Source organism: Scardinius erythrophthalmus (assembly GCF_964197995.2).
Source record: "Scardinius erythrophthalmus genome assembly, chromosome: 15".
Lineage (NCBI taxonomy): Eukaryota > Metazoa > Chordata > Actinopteri > Cypriniformes > Leuciscidae > Scardinius > Scardinius erythrophthalmus.
In genome coordinates this window covers 27,158,033-27,177,638 of record NC_138235.1, presented here as the reverse complement: position 1 = coordinate 27,177,638, position 19,606 = coordinate 27,158,033, and the positions used below count along the sequence as shown (strand labels likewise).

General features: G+C 36.4%; 1 protein-coding gene across 1 annotated transcript; it reads right to left on the bottom strand.

The window, feature by feature from the left end:
• Window positions 1-5,594: 5,594 nt before the first annotated feature.
• Window positions 5,595-19,109, bottom strand: cacnb3b (calcium channel, voltage-dependent, beta 3b; the record flags this gene model as incomplete). Its single annotated transcript, XM_081386151.1, has 14 exons — window positions 5,595-5,695; window positions 6,603-6,650; window positions 6,728-6,898; window positions 7,028-7,123; window positions 8,067-8,218; window positions 8,357-8,457; window positions 9,609-9,667; window positions 11,081-11,161; window positions 11,401-11,420; window positions 11,616-11,671; window positions 12,650-12,771; window positions 12,854-12,976; window positions 13,062-13,181; window positions 19,068-19,109. 13 exons carry the CDS (start codon window positions 19,107-19,109, stop codon window positions 6,621-6,623), a joined length of 1,173 nt encoding a protein of 390 aa, XP_081242277.1. The 3' UTR covers window positions 5,595-5,695; window positions 6,603-6,620.
• Between the last annotated feature and the right edge of the window lie 497 nt (window positions 19,110-19,606).

Below are 19,606 nucleotides of genomic sequence, written 5' to 3'. Positions count from 1 at the left end.
TAGACGTGTGTTGACCAAACTATCCACAAAATTCACAATTTGTTTATTTCATTAGAAAGATCTTAAAATGTGCTATATTTACCTCCAGGGTCAAATATATATTGCATGCGCTAAAGCAACAAAGAAAGACTTTAAGTTATTCTAAGTTTATTTAAGTTATTTCTAAGTTATTCATTATAAACGCATGTAATGTTGTATTTTTGTGTCGTTTCATGCATGTAACTTGTGTAGATGGACGTTTAGCATTTGTTGACAGTGCCAGAGATAAAGATAAACCCTCATGTGTGACAGATGGCTGTGTCATTTGCAGATAAAAATGAAAGCATTTTCAGTGTCAGCCTCTCAGGAGGGAAATGGAGCATACAGAAATGAAAAGAAGTAGCATATGGAAATGGAAAAGCCCATTTGTTCTGCAGCATGTGTGGATCTGATGAATACTGCGATGAGGTCAAGTGGATCAGCGCAATTGCTCTCTGTCGAACTTTACGTTCCGGTCAGTCGATCCGGACCACCGTCTCTTTTTCTCCAGCTCTCTCATTATAGCCAAATCTTTCTTTGAGCTTTGCTATAAGCCCCGTTATGCTCTGATGACAGGGAACGTGATACTGAGAGCATATCAAGCCACAGCAGTAATCAGCTCTTCTTGCTACTAGAACACCAACTGAGAGTGAGAGAGAGAGAGACTCTAACAACACCCCCTGACCCACAACCGCCCACTTGCAGCAGACAGAGGCCCAGCAGGCAGCTAATTAGCATGTGTTAATGAGTTCCTGTTCCAGGGTGACCCACTCAGCAGTGCAGGAAAAGAGTGGAGGTATGGTGTGTCTGCTTCACGGTGCTTGTAGTAAACACAATTACAAACAAGCCGGACATACTCTGAACTGCAAATCTAGCACATTCATACAGTAGGCCGGGGGTGTCCATACATGCTCCTGGAGGGCCACCACTGTCCTGCAATATTTAGCTCCAACCCAAATTAAACACACCTGAACCAGCTAATCAAGGTCTCACTAGGCATACTAGGCCCTGTCCCAAATGGCACCCTAAGCACTCGCGGTCTTCCTACGAGTCCGCACTTTCGTGACGTAATGCCGCTTTGACTGTCGGGAAGAAGTCTGCTGTGGAGTGCGCATCGAGGGTGCATATCGACCGCAAAGGGGGTGCTCGTGAGCACCCTTCTGAGGCCTAAAATGACAAATGGGACACCACGGACTTAACGGACACGCGCACACGGCAGCCATTGTAAGTCCACAAGACCGAAAGTGCATATGAAGTGTGCCATTTGGGACAGGGCCTAGAAACTTCCAGCCAGGTGTGTTGAGGTAGGAGCTAAACTGCAGGACGGTGGCCCTCCAGGGCCGAGTTTGGACACCCTTGCAGTAAATGCAATTTGCTGCAGTTAGTTTGCTGCAGTTACAAGCATCTACAGTAAATGCTCTACGTTTCCACCCATGTTCAAGCATAAATCTGAGTGTTTGGTTTAGCCTGACCCCAAGTTTTCCCATATTTTGAGTGTTAGAGTCAAATATTTGACAAAATGTGACTGCTAAATGCATGCACTGTAAAAAGATTAGCTGGTAACCTAAAATGTGCTTACTGTGGTAAAATTAACTTTCATTAAAGTCAACATTTTAATATCACTGAATAACCTGATGAAATTAAGGTTATATTTAATTTAATTTTATCAATCAATAAATTCCACTAGAAACAAACCTTGTTGTATTATTTTAATTTTATACTGTGAAGCTGCTTTGATACAATCTGTATTGTGAAAAGCGCTATACAAATATACTTGACTTGATATGTAAAAAAAAAAAAAAAAAAAAATTGTTTAGTGCTCAGATCAGGTAGAAATCCTCCTTCAATTAACTATTACACAGTTTCACGTTTTAAAAATGTAAATCTGTAAAAAAAAAACAGAAAGACAGTGTTTTTGCATTTACACAGATCATCATTTTCCTTTCATTCTCAGTGCACTACAATTGCTCCTGCACTGACCTCTAGAGGAAATCTGGAATTTATGTTTGAGATTCCTCGACCATTTTACAAGTATGGGTGGTTAGTTGATATAAACTACTTTTGAAATGTTGACATGTCTGGTAAGACATAATATACACTTAATCTAAAACTATTTTGAACAGCATCTATAATTCTAATTCTAATTTTGCATGCAGCTTTTATGACCTCATTAACTGACTATATTTAAAAATTCATTTGTCACACCACAAGATAAATTAAAGTAAATTTATCAAGTCTAAAGTTATTAGAACTGTACTCTTTTACTAAAATATTTATTGAAATATAATACATGCACAATGGACAGAAACCAGAGACCATTCTTTTTATTTTATTTTTAATATTTTTTTCTCTTCCCCAGAGCACACAATACTTTTGCTCAGCATCAGGTAATACATTTTTCTAAATTCTTTTCCTTTCTTTTTCGCCCAGAACTTAGTGCTGTGTCAGTGTTGTCACATTAGTACAATATGATAAGGTTTCAACTGGAAGAGGGTTTACACACTTACATACATAGTGCTTTTATTGCATTGTAAACCAAAAGAAAACCTCAAAAACAAAATAGTGCATTCATATTGATTTCCCTTTATTCTGTGATAGACCTTTATTAATACAAGCCAAGTTTCACCTTCCTCCAGTGTTGCATACAGTAAATTGTGATAGAGAACAACATAATATATCTAATAAAATAAACAATTAGCCTTGAAAATATACTTTGGAGACCCAAAGACATAGTTTTTGACTATGTACAAAATTCACCTGGAAGGATATCAATCACATTTTTGATTGGGAAGAGCTCATTGTGCTTTAAAGCCTGTGTCTCTTGATTGTTGCTTTTAATATTCAGTGATTCACAAATTGACAGAAGATTCAACATGGTCCCAAATAACATTTTTGTTCAATATATGCAAATAATATTGTACGTGGTGTACATCGTAAACTAACAGAAAGTCATTTGTTTGTGCATTTATATATAGATGAGGGCAATGAATTTTAATGTGCAATCTGTATACTCAAGCAGATGGTTTGTGGTGGTTTATACATTTCTATGCCCATTGCATCTTCCCATTCAGTTTACAGTGCAGTGAATTCCTACAAATGTCTGGTTGTTTGTCATGCATAGTCATGATTAGGCGCTTCATTGTACAATGGGATTGCATATGCGTGTATGCAAAGAGTAAAATTAGTGAACATTTAGTTAAGAGATTGTCTTGCAAATTAAGACATAAGTCATTCTGTTATGCGTAATAAAATTGGTAAATGTCTTTGTTATTGCATGGAAGAACAGCGGCAAGCAAAACTCAACAATTTCAGCAGCAGATATGTCAGCAAGATCATCACTTATCATGCATATAAGTGTTGATGGTAAAGATACAAACTTATTATCAGTGTTTTAAGATTCTCAAAATGCAGAAAAAGAAGATGTTATTAAACAGGGGTGAAAATGTGTTTTGATGCAATACATCTTACTGTTGCTGTTGGAACAATGGTACGATTATGTACAGTGATAAAAAAAATATTAATACAAAATAAAATATTATTAATATGAATCAAATTATAATTAAACAATAATTAATACAGTAATAATTAAATCATAAAAATAAATAGTCAATAATTCACAAAAGCACATTGCAGCATAAACCATGTTTCACTTCATTACAAATGAAGTTGTAACAAATAAATGTAGTTTGGGTGAAATTTCTTTTACTTGTATTGGTATTAACCAAATTTACTTTGTACCAAAAAGCCATATATAGTTTGATTAGATGTTTAGTGTTCTCTTTTTAAAAGTTAAAAAGCATATTTATTGTGTCTTCCTAACTATGCATGATTAAAGGTTAGATGCAGTATTACAGAGCCCTGCACATGACAGGGAGGAAATAAAACATGTATATCAAGGCCACGAATGAACTATTCATTCCCATAACTTCATTCATTCATTCCCAAAACCTTGCATAATACAAAAATAAATGAAAAATTTGCTATATTTCTATAGCAATACCATATTGAAATATATTCTGAATCTAAAAAATGAAATACTATCAAAGCAATTACATGTAGCTCTTTCAATTTCATTACCATCTATACAAAGGGAAAACTAATTTTGTAATGTAAACATGGACAATGTAACAAACTGCCGTGAATTATAAACAGTACAATGCTAACTGTTAATGTTTTTAGGTCTGTGTTTTATGAGTGACAAAGTGTGTTTATTGGTTGAAAAGCTTTAGAGTTGATTTGAGACATGTATGAAGTGTTTTGGTAGTTTTAGTGCATTTTGAATGTGAAATTATCTTGTGTTTCAAGCTTAAAGTTGGTTAGGAGAACTGCGTGAAGAGTTTTGAAAAAATGACCTGAGTATTAAGAAAAGATAGTGTGCACAACATAATTTGTTCCATCGTTTTACTAAATCATGGCCACATTGTACTAATTCATTCCCTTGTTTTAGTTAAATCAAAACGAGGGAACAAATTAGTTCACCGTGGCCACGATTTACTAAAATGAGGGAACGAATTATGTTGTAATAAGTCATGGAAACAAGTTCTTAATGTCTGGCCACGATTGACTACAAAGAGTTAATGAATTAGTAAATAGTGGCCACAATTTGCTAAAACGAGAGAATGAATTCTTAAGTCATGGCCACAATATATCCCCTTCCCCCCCTGCATCATGTGCAGGGCTCCATACTATTTATATAATTTAGCTTTTTTTTTTTATCACCTGCTGTCCCATCAGAACAGACCTGCAACCCATCAGTTGAGAACCACAAAGTAAATAATACTATATTAGGATGTTTATTGCAATACTGAGATCTAGGCAAAAAATGTATGGTAAACATTCATGTGGTCTGCTTTTCATTGATCTGAAAGGGTGATATTCGTGCAATGTGGTTGTAAATACTGATGAGTTACTAGTGGATTTACCCCGGTTGATATAAAACTAAAGATTCCCAGTGGATGCAGTAAAAAGGACACAAGAAAAGGAGAACAAGACATAAAGAAAAGCAAAAACTTTTTCAGTTACAAATAGTCCCAACTGTAATTTGAGAGTTGTGCTACATAAAGCCTATTGGGTTATTAATTATGAGCTAATCATTTAAATGAAGTGAATTGGGCATGAGCTACGGTCTCGATAAACCTTAAAAAAGCGATGCGGGAGGTGGAGACGTGGTGAGCTGACTGGCAGTTGTGACATGGGGTGCCCTTCTTTGTGAGGGCATGGTATGGATGCTCTGATGCCAGTGCCAACCTCACCCCGGAGATAAGAGTCAGGCTGGCAGAACCTGGCGGACAGACAGCACCACCCAGGGGTTTGGGGGAAAACCCCTTTTGATCTCAGCAGGGACATTCAGACCAGTTGAATGTGTGTATACCAGCCAGAGTGTGTGTGTGTGTGTGTGTGTGTGTTGGCTGAAGGCCTGCAGCAGTGGTCCTGAGATGTAAAGGACGACACATGTGTTAGTGGACAGAAGGGTGTGTGCTGTCACCGTCAGTGAGGCTGGGATTGGTCCGCTTCTCCTCTGGCCCTCATCTCATTCTCCATCCCTCCGCTCCTCCTCTTTCTCATCAGGGGGGGGGGGGGGGGGGCACCTGCTCTGAGCCCCATCTCATTCTGGGGCAGTGAGTGGCTGGCCTTTGAGGAATATTCTGGGGGTCTTTCTGGAATGTTCTGTGTCACTCTATAACAGTCAGAGAGCAGTGGAGAAAGGGATCATTATGGTTATAAACACCCTGGTGACAAGCTTACTGTCACGGCCGTTGTTACACTGATACCTAGTGGTCATCACGTCAAAGAAGTGTTTCAGTAGTCATTAAATAAAACTAAAATGAAAACTATTAACATGAGTTTTTGTTAGGCAAAATTGCATTACATTATAAATACACTTTAAAAAACACAACAATTAGAAATGTTGCATTGGCAACTAATTGAAATAAAATAAGTTAAAGTACTAAAACAAACTATATAGAAATAGTCATAAAAATATTTTTAAAAGCTAATAAAATGACAAAAGCACATAACAAAATTATGAACTGATTATGAAATTTATGAATAAAATTATGAATAAAAATAAAAGCTAATTAAAAATAATAATAAATACAAAAACAGAAAAATAATAATAAATACAATAAATACAGCAACACTGGTTTCAGATGCCATTGTAGAAATGCCCATTTAAATGAAATGAATGAATTTAAATTAATCTATTCTGCTAGTGAAAGTGTCCAAATATATAAATATATATTATATATATATATAAATATATAATATATATATATTTTGGTGGATTACTGAGATATAATAAAGCAAGTAGTAAAAAATAAATTAAAATGAAACTGCCTTTATTAGTCTGATAGAAGACATTATTTTAAATATTTTTCAAACATACGTTTCTTGATGTGTAAAAACTTTTGAATTAAGTAAAAATGAGCATGTGCTCCTTTAAAATGTATTGTTGTTATTATTATTATTTGAACAATAAAAAAGATAATGTATGCAAACCAAACCCTGACCAGGAAATACACATTGACGGTAATGATCTTAACTGACACATGATCTTAACTGATGAAAATCGATCCAACACTCACGCTTATTTGTGGTAGTACTCATTCAATTAGCTCCTGCGTCTCTGAGAACTGAAGGTAGAGAATGAGAGAGTGTTTAAGATCAATTAAGCAAGTGAAGTCCATGCAGTTAACATTTAAACACTCACCTGTTGGCTAGAGTTAGCTGAGGGGGGTGTAACTACATTTTGCTCCACTAGAGGGTTCAGGGGGGCGGCGCCTGGCAGGTGAGTGGCACGCCAGTATATATCTAAATATTCGGCCAGGTGTTCGCAGGCATCCTCTAACTGATTCTCATCCAGTATAACATCAAACATTTCCTAATGCAAGAGCAAAGCAGTGAGGATAAACAGTATGGAAAAGTGCAGGATATTGCATCTGTTCATTTGTTGCTTCTGTTTTAATGTCCGTTAACAGGAGCTGAATGCATGTGCAGTGCTGGGACTCACTGGTGGGCACTGTGCTAGTTTATCTCCAGCCATCAGTTGCACGTTGAGATGTTTGCTTTGAGATTTCCCTCTGGACTTAATGAGTCTTTGAAGAACCTGAGGTAGATCGAGTGACAGAAAATGAGGGACAAAAGTGGGAGCAATGCTTCAGGGAATTAGAAAACTTTTAACCCTGTGGTTAAAAAAGAACACTTTTCAAACACAAAATTAATTAGTCTATTATCAATGTTCAACAGTAAATGTACATGCTTTAAAGATATATATATATATATATATATATATAGAGAGAGAGATAATAATATATAATAATAATAATAATAATATCTGAATATTATTAGGGGCAAAATTGCTGGTTATGATGGAAATGATAGAGGGACAAAATGGGTCTAAAATGATATAAATTATTTTCAATTTTCAAATAATAATAAATAATACGTTTATTTTTACTCATGATCAGTTTTATAATAATTGAATTATTAAAAGTAATAATTCGTATTTTTTATTATGGATTCCTCAGTCTCAGTCTGGTACAGGGGAAACATTTTTTTATTTTATTTTTTTAACACAAAAGCACATTAAACAAGCATTAAAAGCACCTGTTGTCATGTGATTCCCTGTTATAGTCATGTGATCCTGCCATGTGTTCCCTAGTCTGATGTGTCATGATGTCATTGGTTCATTGTTTACAGGTGTCCCTTGTATTTAAGCCCTCATGTTTGCCATGTGTCTTAGTCAAGTATTGTTTCATTGTAACTTCTGTGGGTAAGGTCCTGTCATATTTATGTTTTGGCCATGCCATGCCTTTATTTTATGTTTGATCACAGTCTGTAAATACACTGCACTTGGGTTCTCTACAAACTTGCCTCCAGTGGACTATATCACATGGTTTCCAAGGCCATTTTACAGTAATGTGACCTTTATACAACAACACAAAAGTTGAGTTTGTTTTAACATAAATCTGTAGTAAACGAATTACCCATTTATAACTTTTTAAAAACCAAGTAAAAATTATTTATTGACCCGTTAAATATTGTTGCACCTTTGGAGAGGACACTTTCACATAGACAATGATGGGAGCGAGGGAGGTCTTGAGAAGCTGTGCGGGATGGTTGATTGTATCTGCATCCAAGATCACCAACTGCAGACTTTTAGCCAGCTCAAATATTCTCTCAATCTCACTCTGCACCTCCGCTGAGAGAGAGAGACAAACATGAGAATAGGAACCACATTAATAATGAAACAACATGAGATCCTTCATACTCAAAAATACTTTACCACTCGTTATATTTATGTACTATTTAGCTTTACCCCTGCATGTTTGTCACTCACCCAGACTGGAGCGAGTGTTCGACCTCTCCATGATAGCTTTCTTATTCAAAACAGACCTTTTAGCCAGAGACAGATCTGCAGTCACCCGTGTGATAGAAATCCTGCCATGAAAAAAAAAAAAACATTCAGAAGACTCGTAATATAGCACACAGGTATGGACCACATTTATGATACTTTATGGTGCTTTTTTGATATTTTGAAGCTTCCCAGTCCCCATTCACTGAATTTAAAGGCACACTATGTAACTTATTCAGTACATCATCATTTCCTCTTCCAAAAAGTGGGTTTTTTCTTACCCTGATTCACTATGGTAAGCCTATTATAAGTGTTTATATTTTAGACCTAGAGGGATGGCTTTCGCGGGAAATTGCCCGTGTGTGTTTCGCCATATCCTTAAACAGAGAAAAGTTGCTCCAGCTACTTTGACGTGTATGGTGTGGGAGTGGCATAGATTAGTTGTCACAATGAGTGAGAAAGCTTGACATGGAACACGCTAAATACTGAACCTCCAATCACCCGTTCTCAGAGGAGAGTCTGCTGGCAAAAAGAGAACATGACAGAGCTCATCATAAAATGAAAATCAACATTGGCTTGGCTTTTCGGAGATAGTGAGAACTGAGGAATTTGAAGTTGTAAAGGTGACATGGAGATGGCGTTTTTATTACTCAACAGGCAGGTAAGGTATTTTATTGAACAGATAAATTGCCATATGTAGCTCTCTAACAGAGTTCATTGTAAAGCATTATATATTGTGAAGGGTCATTTCATTATAGTTGTTGTAGCGCTGCGCTGGATTTTAATTGATTTAATTATAATTGACATACAAGGAAGTACCTTGTCTATTAATGGGTATAGATCCAGTAACCTCTTCGGCTAGTCAGCTTGAGATCCTTTCCTTCTCTGGTTATATCTCTTAAGCATAGAAGTTAATGTTTTATGAGCAGTAGGATAATATCTCTCTTGTTTTTTAGTTAAGAGAAAGAACCATTATTCATCTGCACAGTCATGCAGAGCTGAAGCACAACCACAACAATAACCCCCTCTGTAAAATGCATGCGGTTTTATTTTTTAACCACTAGAGGGCCACATGTTACATAGTGTACCTTTAAAATGGCCACAAAATCACTTTTTTCTTCAAAGTAAGTCAGTCATATGGGTTTGAAACGACATGAGGGTGAGTAAGTGATTTATTTCCATTTTTCCAAATTCACATTTTGGGTGAACTGTTCCTTTAAGCTTATAGCTCACTCACCTCCCATCAAACCTGTGTTTCAGGAAGTCAAACAAGGCTTTCTGCATCATATCAGTCACCTGTATCAGAGAAGATTGTGAGAAAGCATGCACACACCAGAAACTTTTCATGTATAATTAACCTGTCAGTCTGACGTAATTCAGGTCTTGAGCTATAAATAGTGTTAACATATAACCAGTGATTTTGTTGTCTAAGGAATCTAGAGGGAAAATAAGGAGTCTTAAACAGGGGATTGTGAAGAATGTAAAAGGCTAATATAGTTTGGATGAGGTGGTTTTATTTAGAAACGGTGAAAAATGAATGACTCCTGAAATAGAGAGTAGAGTCAGCAGGAGAAGCAGGTCCCTGGTGTCTCTGTTAAAGAGCTGACTGACAAATGTGTCCAGAGCTCTGTGCCACAGCTGGACTTAAATATTTCACATTCCTGAATCCTCTCACGCACCGCATCTTACACTGCCTGAGCAGTCATATATAACAGGATCCAAAAGTGAATGACAAGAAGTTACGCACCATAATTACCTTCCATGGGCCATGAAACTATTTTGCATCATTTTATTGAATATAATTATGTAATATATAGTTATATAAATATTATTTATTAAATATAAATAAAAATACTGACCATAAATATTTTTCATAGGCCATAAAACTGTATTTAGCATTTTTATTAAATTACAATAAAACTATAATATTAAATGTAAACAATAAAATTATTATTTAAATGTAATAAGTATAAACTGCATATATCTTTTTTTCCTATGACAATGGTATTATTTAACAGTTTTTCTTTCATTTGTGCAGCTCATTGTGTCACTGGCATATCATATCATATATTAGATGAGTCAATCTCTGCATGAACTTGTTGCAAAATGTGATTTCGTTCCAGTGTTGCTAAAATTTAATCTATTAAAATGATTTTCTGTCGTTGAAATAAAGCTGAAATAATATATAAATAGTTAGACGAATAACTTAAACTTTAAAAAACTTACTAAAGTTTTTTTTTAACTACTAAAATTAATCAAATTAACTGAAATAAAAATGCATTAAAGATATATAGAAATATTTAAAATATAGATAAAAAAATTATAATTATGACAAGCACTAACAGTATGACTATTTCTATTACTAACTAAAATAAATACTGTAATATTATATAAATAATACTAAAAAAACATTGTTTTGTTCTTCATATTGTAATTTTGGTGACTTAATATATAATGTCATCACATTGAGGTACAAGTTAAAAGACACACAAGTCAAATGATTGAGTGATGATTTCTTAGTAAATGGTTCACATGTCTTTGATTTGATTGCTTCGTGTCACTTACAGCAGCGAGTGTCATACTATCATTCTTACATTGCCAGTAACTGGATTAGGAACTGCAAAATGACATAGGCTAAGTTTTATTTACTCATTAAACTCAACTTTTACTTGCTTGGTGGTAGTTAATTCTGGACCCTGCAGAATTTACCTCATAGCCTTTCAGTGAGGGGCCAACCAGAACAACAGGCCTCATGGATGGAACCACATCATAGGGTGGAACGTGCTCTGTCTGCAACACACACACACACACACACACACACACACACACACACACACACGCTCTGAATCTTAACTAACATTTCTTGACATCTAAAGAGTAGCTTCAAGGGATCCAGTTACAATAACACAGCATTAAAATATCTTACAGCGAATCGTCAGAGAGGCCAGACACTAACTGCGAATATGCAATACCACTTTTTGAGGGACTGTGTTGCATATGGAATCAAGGGAGCATCTTTAACCACCTACCTGCTTCTGCTTCTGTTTGGCTTGTTGAAAACAAGAAAAAGGTGTTTAAAAAAATCGGAAATACGCTGTTTTTGTGCAAAATAATTTTATACTGAAATATTAAATCATGCCGACAGATAAAAGCAGGGTATTCCCTAAGGGGAAATGAGAGTGGCTCAATAGTACTGGCATTACAGTAAAACAGTGATGTGTGAGAGTATTTAAATACCTCTCACCTGCAGAAGGAGGAGTAGACCTCCAGCCCCCAGATGAAGCATTCCCTCCCATTTTCCTGTTAACAACATGAACACTTTAGAAATGATATGATAAGACATGCGGATAGCTGAATGTATGTTATCATACTTTGAACTCAGAATCCCATGTGGCACTTATGAGCTGAGATTTCTTATTAATAGCAAGCACAATTGCAAATCACAGCATTTGAAGGTAGAGGCGTTTATCTCTCACTTATGGTAGTTTACCAAAAATGAACCAGTACTAATTATCATCATTGATGCATGTTGACGAGGGTAATTTCTGTCTTCGTTTCGAACAAAGCAAAATACACAAAAGTAACTGCCGATATTGTTTCTAAAATATACGCTACTCGCTATTAACTTCTTGTTTATTTAACTTTTCATGTTTTTTTTTGTTTTTAAGCTTCTTTAGCTGACATGGCACTGAACACCATGCTTGAGTTATTAAAATTTAAAATAGAAATGAAAGATATTTAAGACCCACTTTCCTAAAAAATTCTAAAATTACATTTGGAATTAGTTGATTAAAATTAACTGCTCATGGAAACATAATAGCATATGAGTGTGGAACAAAATGGGAAAGACTAAATAATGACAGAATATACGTTTTTGAGTGAACTATTCTTAAATTATAATTTAAGGCCGGTTCACACCAAGAATGATAACTATATTAGCATCCACACCAATGCATGATATTACTCTACATTCGGTTTATTAGAAGCACGTATTTCAGTTATGTCATCTGTGGCTTTAAATGCTCAAGCTCTTTAAAGCAGCATGGATTCTGATTGGCTGTCGATGTTGTTATCGTTCGTCGTTCAGTGATTCCAATGATATCGTCTCTCTCTGTACCGTTATCATTATAGCTATAGTGTGGAGTAGTGTGGCTACTTTTTATGTTTAGAATGATTTTAAAAACGAACTTTTAAATAGTTATCGTCCTTGGTGTGAATGGGTCTCTATACAGTATTCAGTGATGAGTAGATATGATGAAATGCAATTGTAGTTCAGACCTCTGAGCTGCTTTCTGTTCCTGTTTGATCCGCATGGCCTCCAGTTTAACAGGGCTGGGGATGAAGGCAATATCTGCCCCCTCCTTCACCAGCCTCCCGATCCACCAGTCATTATTATACTTCTGTAGGATGAGAGACAACGTGCTCAATAAAACACTGAAACATTAGCTTACTGTTCACTTTAGTTCACTGATCGCTTCCTACCTCTTTTATGTGTAGAAAATCTTTGGTTTCAAAGTTAATGGCAGTGCCCTGAACCGGACAGTCTTCATCAAGAGCCCCGCAGTAGCTGACATTGGTTCTCACTGCAAATGCCACAGGTTTGGTCTACAAAAAAGGAGAAAACATTAGAAAAGTAACAAAAAACAAAGAAAAGTTAACTTTATTGATGAGATGTAATTGACTGTGTAACCTTGGCTCTCTCGAGCTGGAGGTGGGCCTGGCGCTCGGCCTCACGCCGAGACGCCTCCTTGTCCTCCTCCAGGGACAGGTCGGAATCCGATGGTCTACTAGTGTAGGAATCAGCTGAACTCTGTGAAAAGGACAAGAGTCCAATGTGAGAAATGCTCTTTCATACTTTATTTTTACAATTACTTTAGTTTATTTTTACTAGTAAATTCATTATATTCACTTTATATATATCTTTGTCAATTATATGATTTCCTTTTATTGTTTTATTTTCAGTTCAGTTTCAATTCTTGGAAGATTTTTAGCATGATAATGGATATGACAATGTTAATGTATTTGGTCTTGGCGGAATAGATCTGCTGCGCTGCTGATTATTTATATTGTTGTAGATTATTGCTGCTGCAGAGCAAGTAAAGGGCCATGCTACTGCCAATACATACACCAATACGCTGCTGTGGCATGCAAGACATACTGCTGCTGCACAAACAGCATATATCAAAATGATCAGTTGCATATCTATATGGGTGGAGTAAACACTCCCCAGCTATTTAAATGTTGAGCAGCAAGCTCATTGGCTGCAGGAACTAATCAGCTTGTTCCATGTAGTAAACGATGTATCAGGTTGTATTAAGGAATCATCAGTCTGTGCAATTTAGGCAGTATTGCCAAGTTGTCGCCGCTGGTAGGTTTCCACCACCGTAAGTACGATTTCAGCACGACAAAACCCCAAAACACCCCAAAATACAAAGTACAAATTCAGAGGAGAATTCGGCCGCCCGATGGAGAAAATTGCATTGGGCTATTTTTGGGCTACTTTTGACTGGCCATTGGTCTACTTTTGTTGCACAGTCCTGGCAACCCGGCATTTAGGCCTGATTTCACAGACAGGGCTTAGATTAAGCCAGGATTAGGCCTTTGTTCATTTAGAACATGAAGGTAGCTTTTATAAACATGACATTACTGATGTGCATCTTGAGACAAAACAATGCCAGTGATGTATTTTAAGATTTGTCAGTGCAAGTTGCTTTCATTTAAAACAGCTCAAACATGCATTTTAGTCTGGGACTAGGCTTATGCACTGTCTGTGAAACTGAGGGCTGGAGTTTCATGACAGAACTTGGTATTTTTTTCTGACACACAGCAATTGCTTTGGAATTTCTAAATGTCAAAATATTTGTCATGCCAATAAATCACCTTAAATTGATATCTACATTTTTTATAAAAGACATAGAATTGTCTTTTGACTTCCAGGGGCATTTTACCTTTGTAAAGGGCAACTTAAATGCTTATGACATGTTGATATTTATGTCAAATACTTCCATTTAACCAATTAATTTAATCAATCAGAATATAGACTGTTTAATGCAGCTCAAAGTTGGCATCCATTTATTTACATGACAATTGCATATTGTAAATAGTCACCAAAAAGTATATAAACGAAAAAAATTATTACTAGGTAGGTAATTATGACAAAAATCCTCATGGACGATTATTGCTCTTGATATGATACCAATAATTACGTTGAATAATATAATACCTAAATGCATTTATAAGCTCAACAGCAACGTGTGGTTGGTTACAATGCTGCAAAAAAGAAAAAGAAATCTGATGCAACGTTAGCAGATCTAAATGTAATGCCGCAGTCAACACTTTTTATTCATTTACACATTTCCCTTTTAATCCTAATTTTTGCCCCTAGCCCCCATTCATTTCTGACCCTAGAAGAAATGCACCGAAAACAAAACACCCACTGACCCTAAACAAGTATTGAAATCCTCCATCCCTCTGATTTCCCCTCCAGACCAGCCTTTCTCTTGCTCTCTTTCCCTCCAAAATCCAGAACACAGTGAGGATATGATTAAATATCAAAGGCAGCCGCAGGGCGCAGGTGTCTGCGACACCTACCGTCGAAAGAGATAAAGCATAATTAAGCAGACACCGGCTAAGATAAGATTCTTATGTGCGATTAAAATATACCTCCCGTCTAAATGAACATGTTAATTAAAAGGCAGCCCTGCTATGGGAGGCATCTCTATCACAGAGCTATCCTGAACCAGCTCTAGGATGATCTACACCATGTTCATCTCTTTCATGTGTTCAGTTTAAAAATATATTAAAAGAAAGATAGAGGAGGGCTTTGAAGCACACACAACACACAATGTCAAACACATTTTTCTTTCTTTTTGGCCACTTTTATCAACCGGAGGTAACAGTGATGCAGGGTTCGACCGTGTGTCGGTGTACTTGATGTGACACGCATTTTGTGTTCCTTACACACACAGTTTAAACGTACATTAACTCAGGGTTGTTTTCAGATGACCCGACAGACTATGCAATTTTTCACTCAGTACCTGGATCGATAATGTAATCCTTTAAAAGACACGATGCATAGCAACCTCATCCGCTAAGAGTATTTCCACAACACCTTATCCACTTATAACACACATTCTATCCATTAGACATTCCCAGAAAAGGCTGCATGCAATGCTTACAGTATGTAGCTTAAATAAAGCTATTAATATTTACTCTAAATGTTTTCAAATTTGTGTCATCAGCTACAATGCATCACTCATTTGCATTTTTAGTGGGGTCCAAAGTATGAGAGCACTTTTGAAAATACATCTATTTTTAGTTGTTCTTATTAAACGAATTTGTGTTGCAAATAATATTTTCAGCAAAACAATTTGAGTTAAAGCCTTTATGTATAATGCATTAAAAAAGGTGTACATTATAATGCATTATATCTTTTCATAAATAATTGTAACAAAAGTTAAAATGCATTAAAATATTTGCAGATTCCTTGTTACATCTGAAATTGGTTGTTTGTCATGTGTTTTAATGCATTATACTTTCTAAAGGTGTAACAATTAAGATGCGTATTATAATATATAATAACTGTGGTTACAATTATTCATGAGACCATACAATACATTATAATATGCATTACAAGGTAGCCTATAATTAAACGTAAAATATGTAATTTTTTCGTCGCTAGGGGTCGCTAACCTCTTACAATAACAAAGGCGTAGTTTGATGACGCAACATTTGCTAAGGATTATGGATCTTGTCGTCAACGTCAAGCCGACCGATCTAATAATGTTTATGGATGAGTAAATACATCAATGTTTTTATCATGACTGTGATGTGAAGCAGTTCGGATTGCTAAGAGACAGCTTTCAGCTCCACACGTGACGCGAGTCCCGCGGATATAAAAGGAATATGGACATTTCATTCTACCGAACTACACGCAAGTGCAGAATTACAACTCACAGTTTATTAGACAAATTAAACTTGTGAGGTAACGCAGCGCTGTTTCACTTGGTCTAACATTACACTATCACACTAAACTGCATTTGAATGTGTTGAAATGTATGTGTTAGTTTGTCTGTATGAGACTAGCAGTAAACTAGATCAACATTAGAATAACATACAGATCATATTCTAACATTTTATCATTGTTGAACTATATAACATTGATTAGTTTTATGTAAATGTGCTCACCTGTTTAATAAAGTACACGTAGGAGCGGTCGAAGTCTCAGACGTGGAGCTCTGGTTTATATACTGTCTATGGGAGCTCTAGGCATCTCGAAAACACCGCGCTGATATTGATTCTCGTTTTAGTTCTCCTTTTTTATCCAAAGTCTGCTTGCAATGGTCCATAATGTTTGAACGAAACAACAACAGCGTGCAGATAGACATTATGAACTACACAGTTATCCACGTCTGTCGCCTTGGTTACTATCAGAGGGCTCTGGTTACTATGGCAGTACCAGCGGAAACCAGGGAGAACGTGGATATGACGCCATTGACGGCGACAAAACGGAAGTAAAGAAACGGTCCGTGTCTTCAAATTAAATTACAAATTTCTCCTGGTTTGAAAGTTGTTGGAAACAGTCGGGATAATGTAAGTACACAACTAAAAAAAATATATAACATAGATATAGTGATTTTTGCTATTTTTAAAGCAAAAAAAAACTACATATTGTACCTTTAATGCATTAAAATACTTTTATAATGCATTATATATAAAGGCTTTATTATTTTGAATTTCTGAATGTTTTCAGAAGGTTTATATACAAAGTTCTGTCATGAAACTCTAGATGGCGCAGGCCGATGGGTCCTTGACTTAATCTGCTTGCAATCACATCATTCTCAACAGGGCACAGCTGATTGGTTCCTGCTGTATCAGTAGCCAATGAGCTCACTGCATGCTCAACCTTCAAATACTTGGTCAGTATTTGCTATTTGCAGTTGCAGCGTGCTTTCAGAAACCCTCCACCTTCCCCAGCTCCACCTGTAAATATCTGCTATATGGGTAATTCAATTTTATTGTATGCTATATTGTACAGAAGCAGCATGTCTTACTTGCTCACAGCAGTGTGTTGCGTGTATTGGTAGTAGCAAGTTTCGTACTTGCTCTGCAGCAGAAGCAATAGCCAACAGCAGAGTAGCATATCTATTCCACCAAAACCAAACATATCAACATTGTCAAATCCATTGCCATGCCAAACACTCAAAGAGTTGTCATTACAGAACTTCCTTTTGCTTTAATGACAGCAACACTCGAGCTGCATGAACTCCACAATTTTGTGTAAAACATGATGATCATGATTTGAGAATGATCCAAAGAGCATCTTGAGCTTCAGAGGATGGAAGTCTGACTGTTTGTACAAAGGCTTTCACATGATTAATGTAACAATTTTACATACTTGACATCATAATGTAAATTTTTTTTCTAGGTTTAAACTTTATTTCTAGGTTTAAAGTACATTTTCAATCCCAGGCATTGTATTTTGAATTTTCTTTCAACTGCTGTGCTTTGCAGGCACAGATACATGTGAATATGAATGTTGTGTGTGCAATAGCAGCACACGGTCAACAGGGGGTGAAAAATCAATGAACCTCCACTTGTCCACCAGGCTTGTTAGATAACAGTCATTCATTATCCTATACTTCAAACAGTTTCATGCCCTATTTTCATTCATATTGTCAGAATCTGATTCCCAGTCTCCTGTACGCCTGCCGCAATGTGTTTGAACATGGAGATGATGCAGGACAGATCCTGAGTGTGACGAGAACAGGGATCACAGAAGAATCAACTACATGCAACAACACTGCATTTTGCATTATATTATCAGTCTATCTATACAATCAGTTTCAGAAGAAAGGCTGAACTACATTGACTGCAATTCAATTATTATTATTACACATATTTGCCCCTTGGAATTGATATTTATTGGGATTTATTTAGATGAATTTTTTAAATAGTTTTTTAACTTTTTTGGTTGTTTATTTTTTTTACCTTATTGAATATAAAACACACAGCATGCCACGAATTTATGTCAAGTGAATAAACCTATAAAGGCCAAAAATATAATATTATGGAATAAAATTATGAAATGATAAAAGCAAAAACAGAAGAATTTAAATTTACCTAAGTTTATGTAAATACATTTATAATAGATTAAATATAATACATTTAAATAAAAACTTATACATAAATATCTGTGGCATTTTGGTCACCTTTCAGTGCAATGTTTCACCTTAAAACTGGATAATTCTGACCCTGGTTAATAAAAAAAATATTACGACGTATCACCTGCTTGCAATCCAATTTAAAAGCACACCCACAGAAAGACATGAGCGAGTTAAAGAGAATACATGTTCTCAATTAAACATTTAATGCAGCTGAATGCATTTGATGAGTCTGCATGCTGCTCGAAAAGCTAAGGCTCCATCTCGACTGAGAATAATTTATTCATAAAAAAGGCTTGCATGAGGATATTAATAGACTATGACCCAAGCAGAATGCATGCAAAATTCATTCACTTCACCAAAGCAGCACTGATTGATTACAAAATCACATGGAGTGAAAATGTAATAGAGAGGGAGCGCGCGAGAGAAAATCAGTGAGCGAGCAAGAGAGAGAGCGAGAGCAAGAGAGAGAGAGAGAGAGAGTGACAGATATAAAGTGCAAGTGAGGGAGAGAGAAAGCAAACTATCCCTACCTTGCAGCTGAGCAGTGCTGCGCTAGAATCGGACGCGGACATGCCTATAGAGACAGCTCGTATCGCCCCCCATCACTCTGTGTCCGAGCGAGACGCGAGTAAAGAGGCTGGCAGAGAGAGGAGAAGCCGAAGCCTCAGCTCTGATGCACTGCACTCAACGCCTATACAAAATTGATGCCCTGACTGCAGCAGCCGAGCTGTGCTGCTCACTGAGAGCAAACGCCCTCCCTCTCTGCCGATGCTTGCCTTTCTTCCGCCTGCTCTCACATTCAATCAGGCTCCATTTTCTCCCTGCTCCACACACTGGAGATGCGGTTCTGCAGCCAGTGTTGCGGGGGAGGAGATGTTTACCTCTCACACGAGACACTGAGATCTCACTCTCTTGCAGCAGGAAATACAGTGAAACCCGTCACATTATGATGCCCACAGTGTTGTTATTATGAAAAGCAAGCCTGAATAGGTAAAAATAAATATATTTAATTAGGCTACGTTTCGTTTTTAAAGTATTATATCCCTATTTCTTTCTGTACATCTAAGCA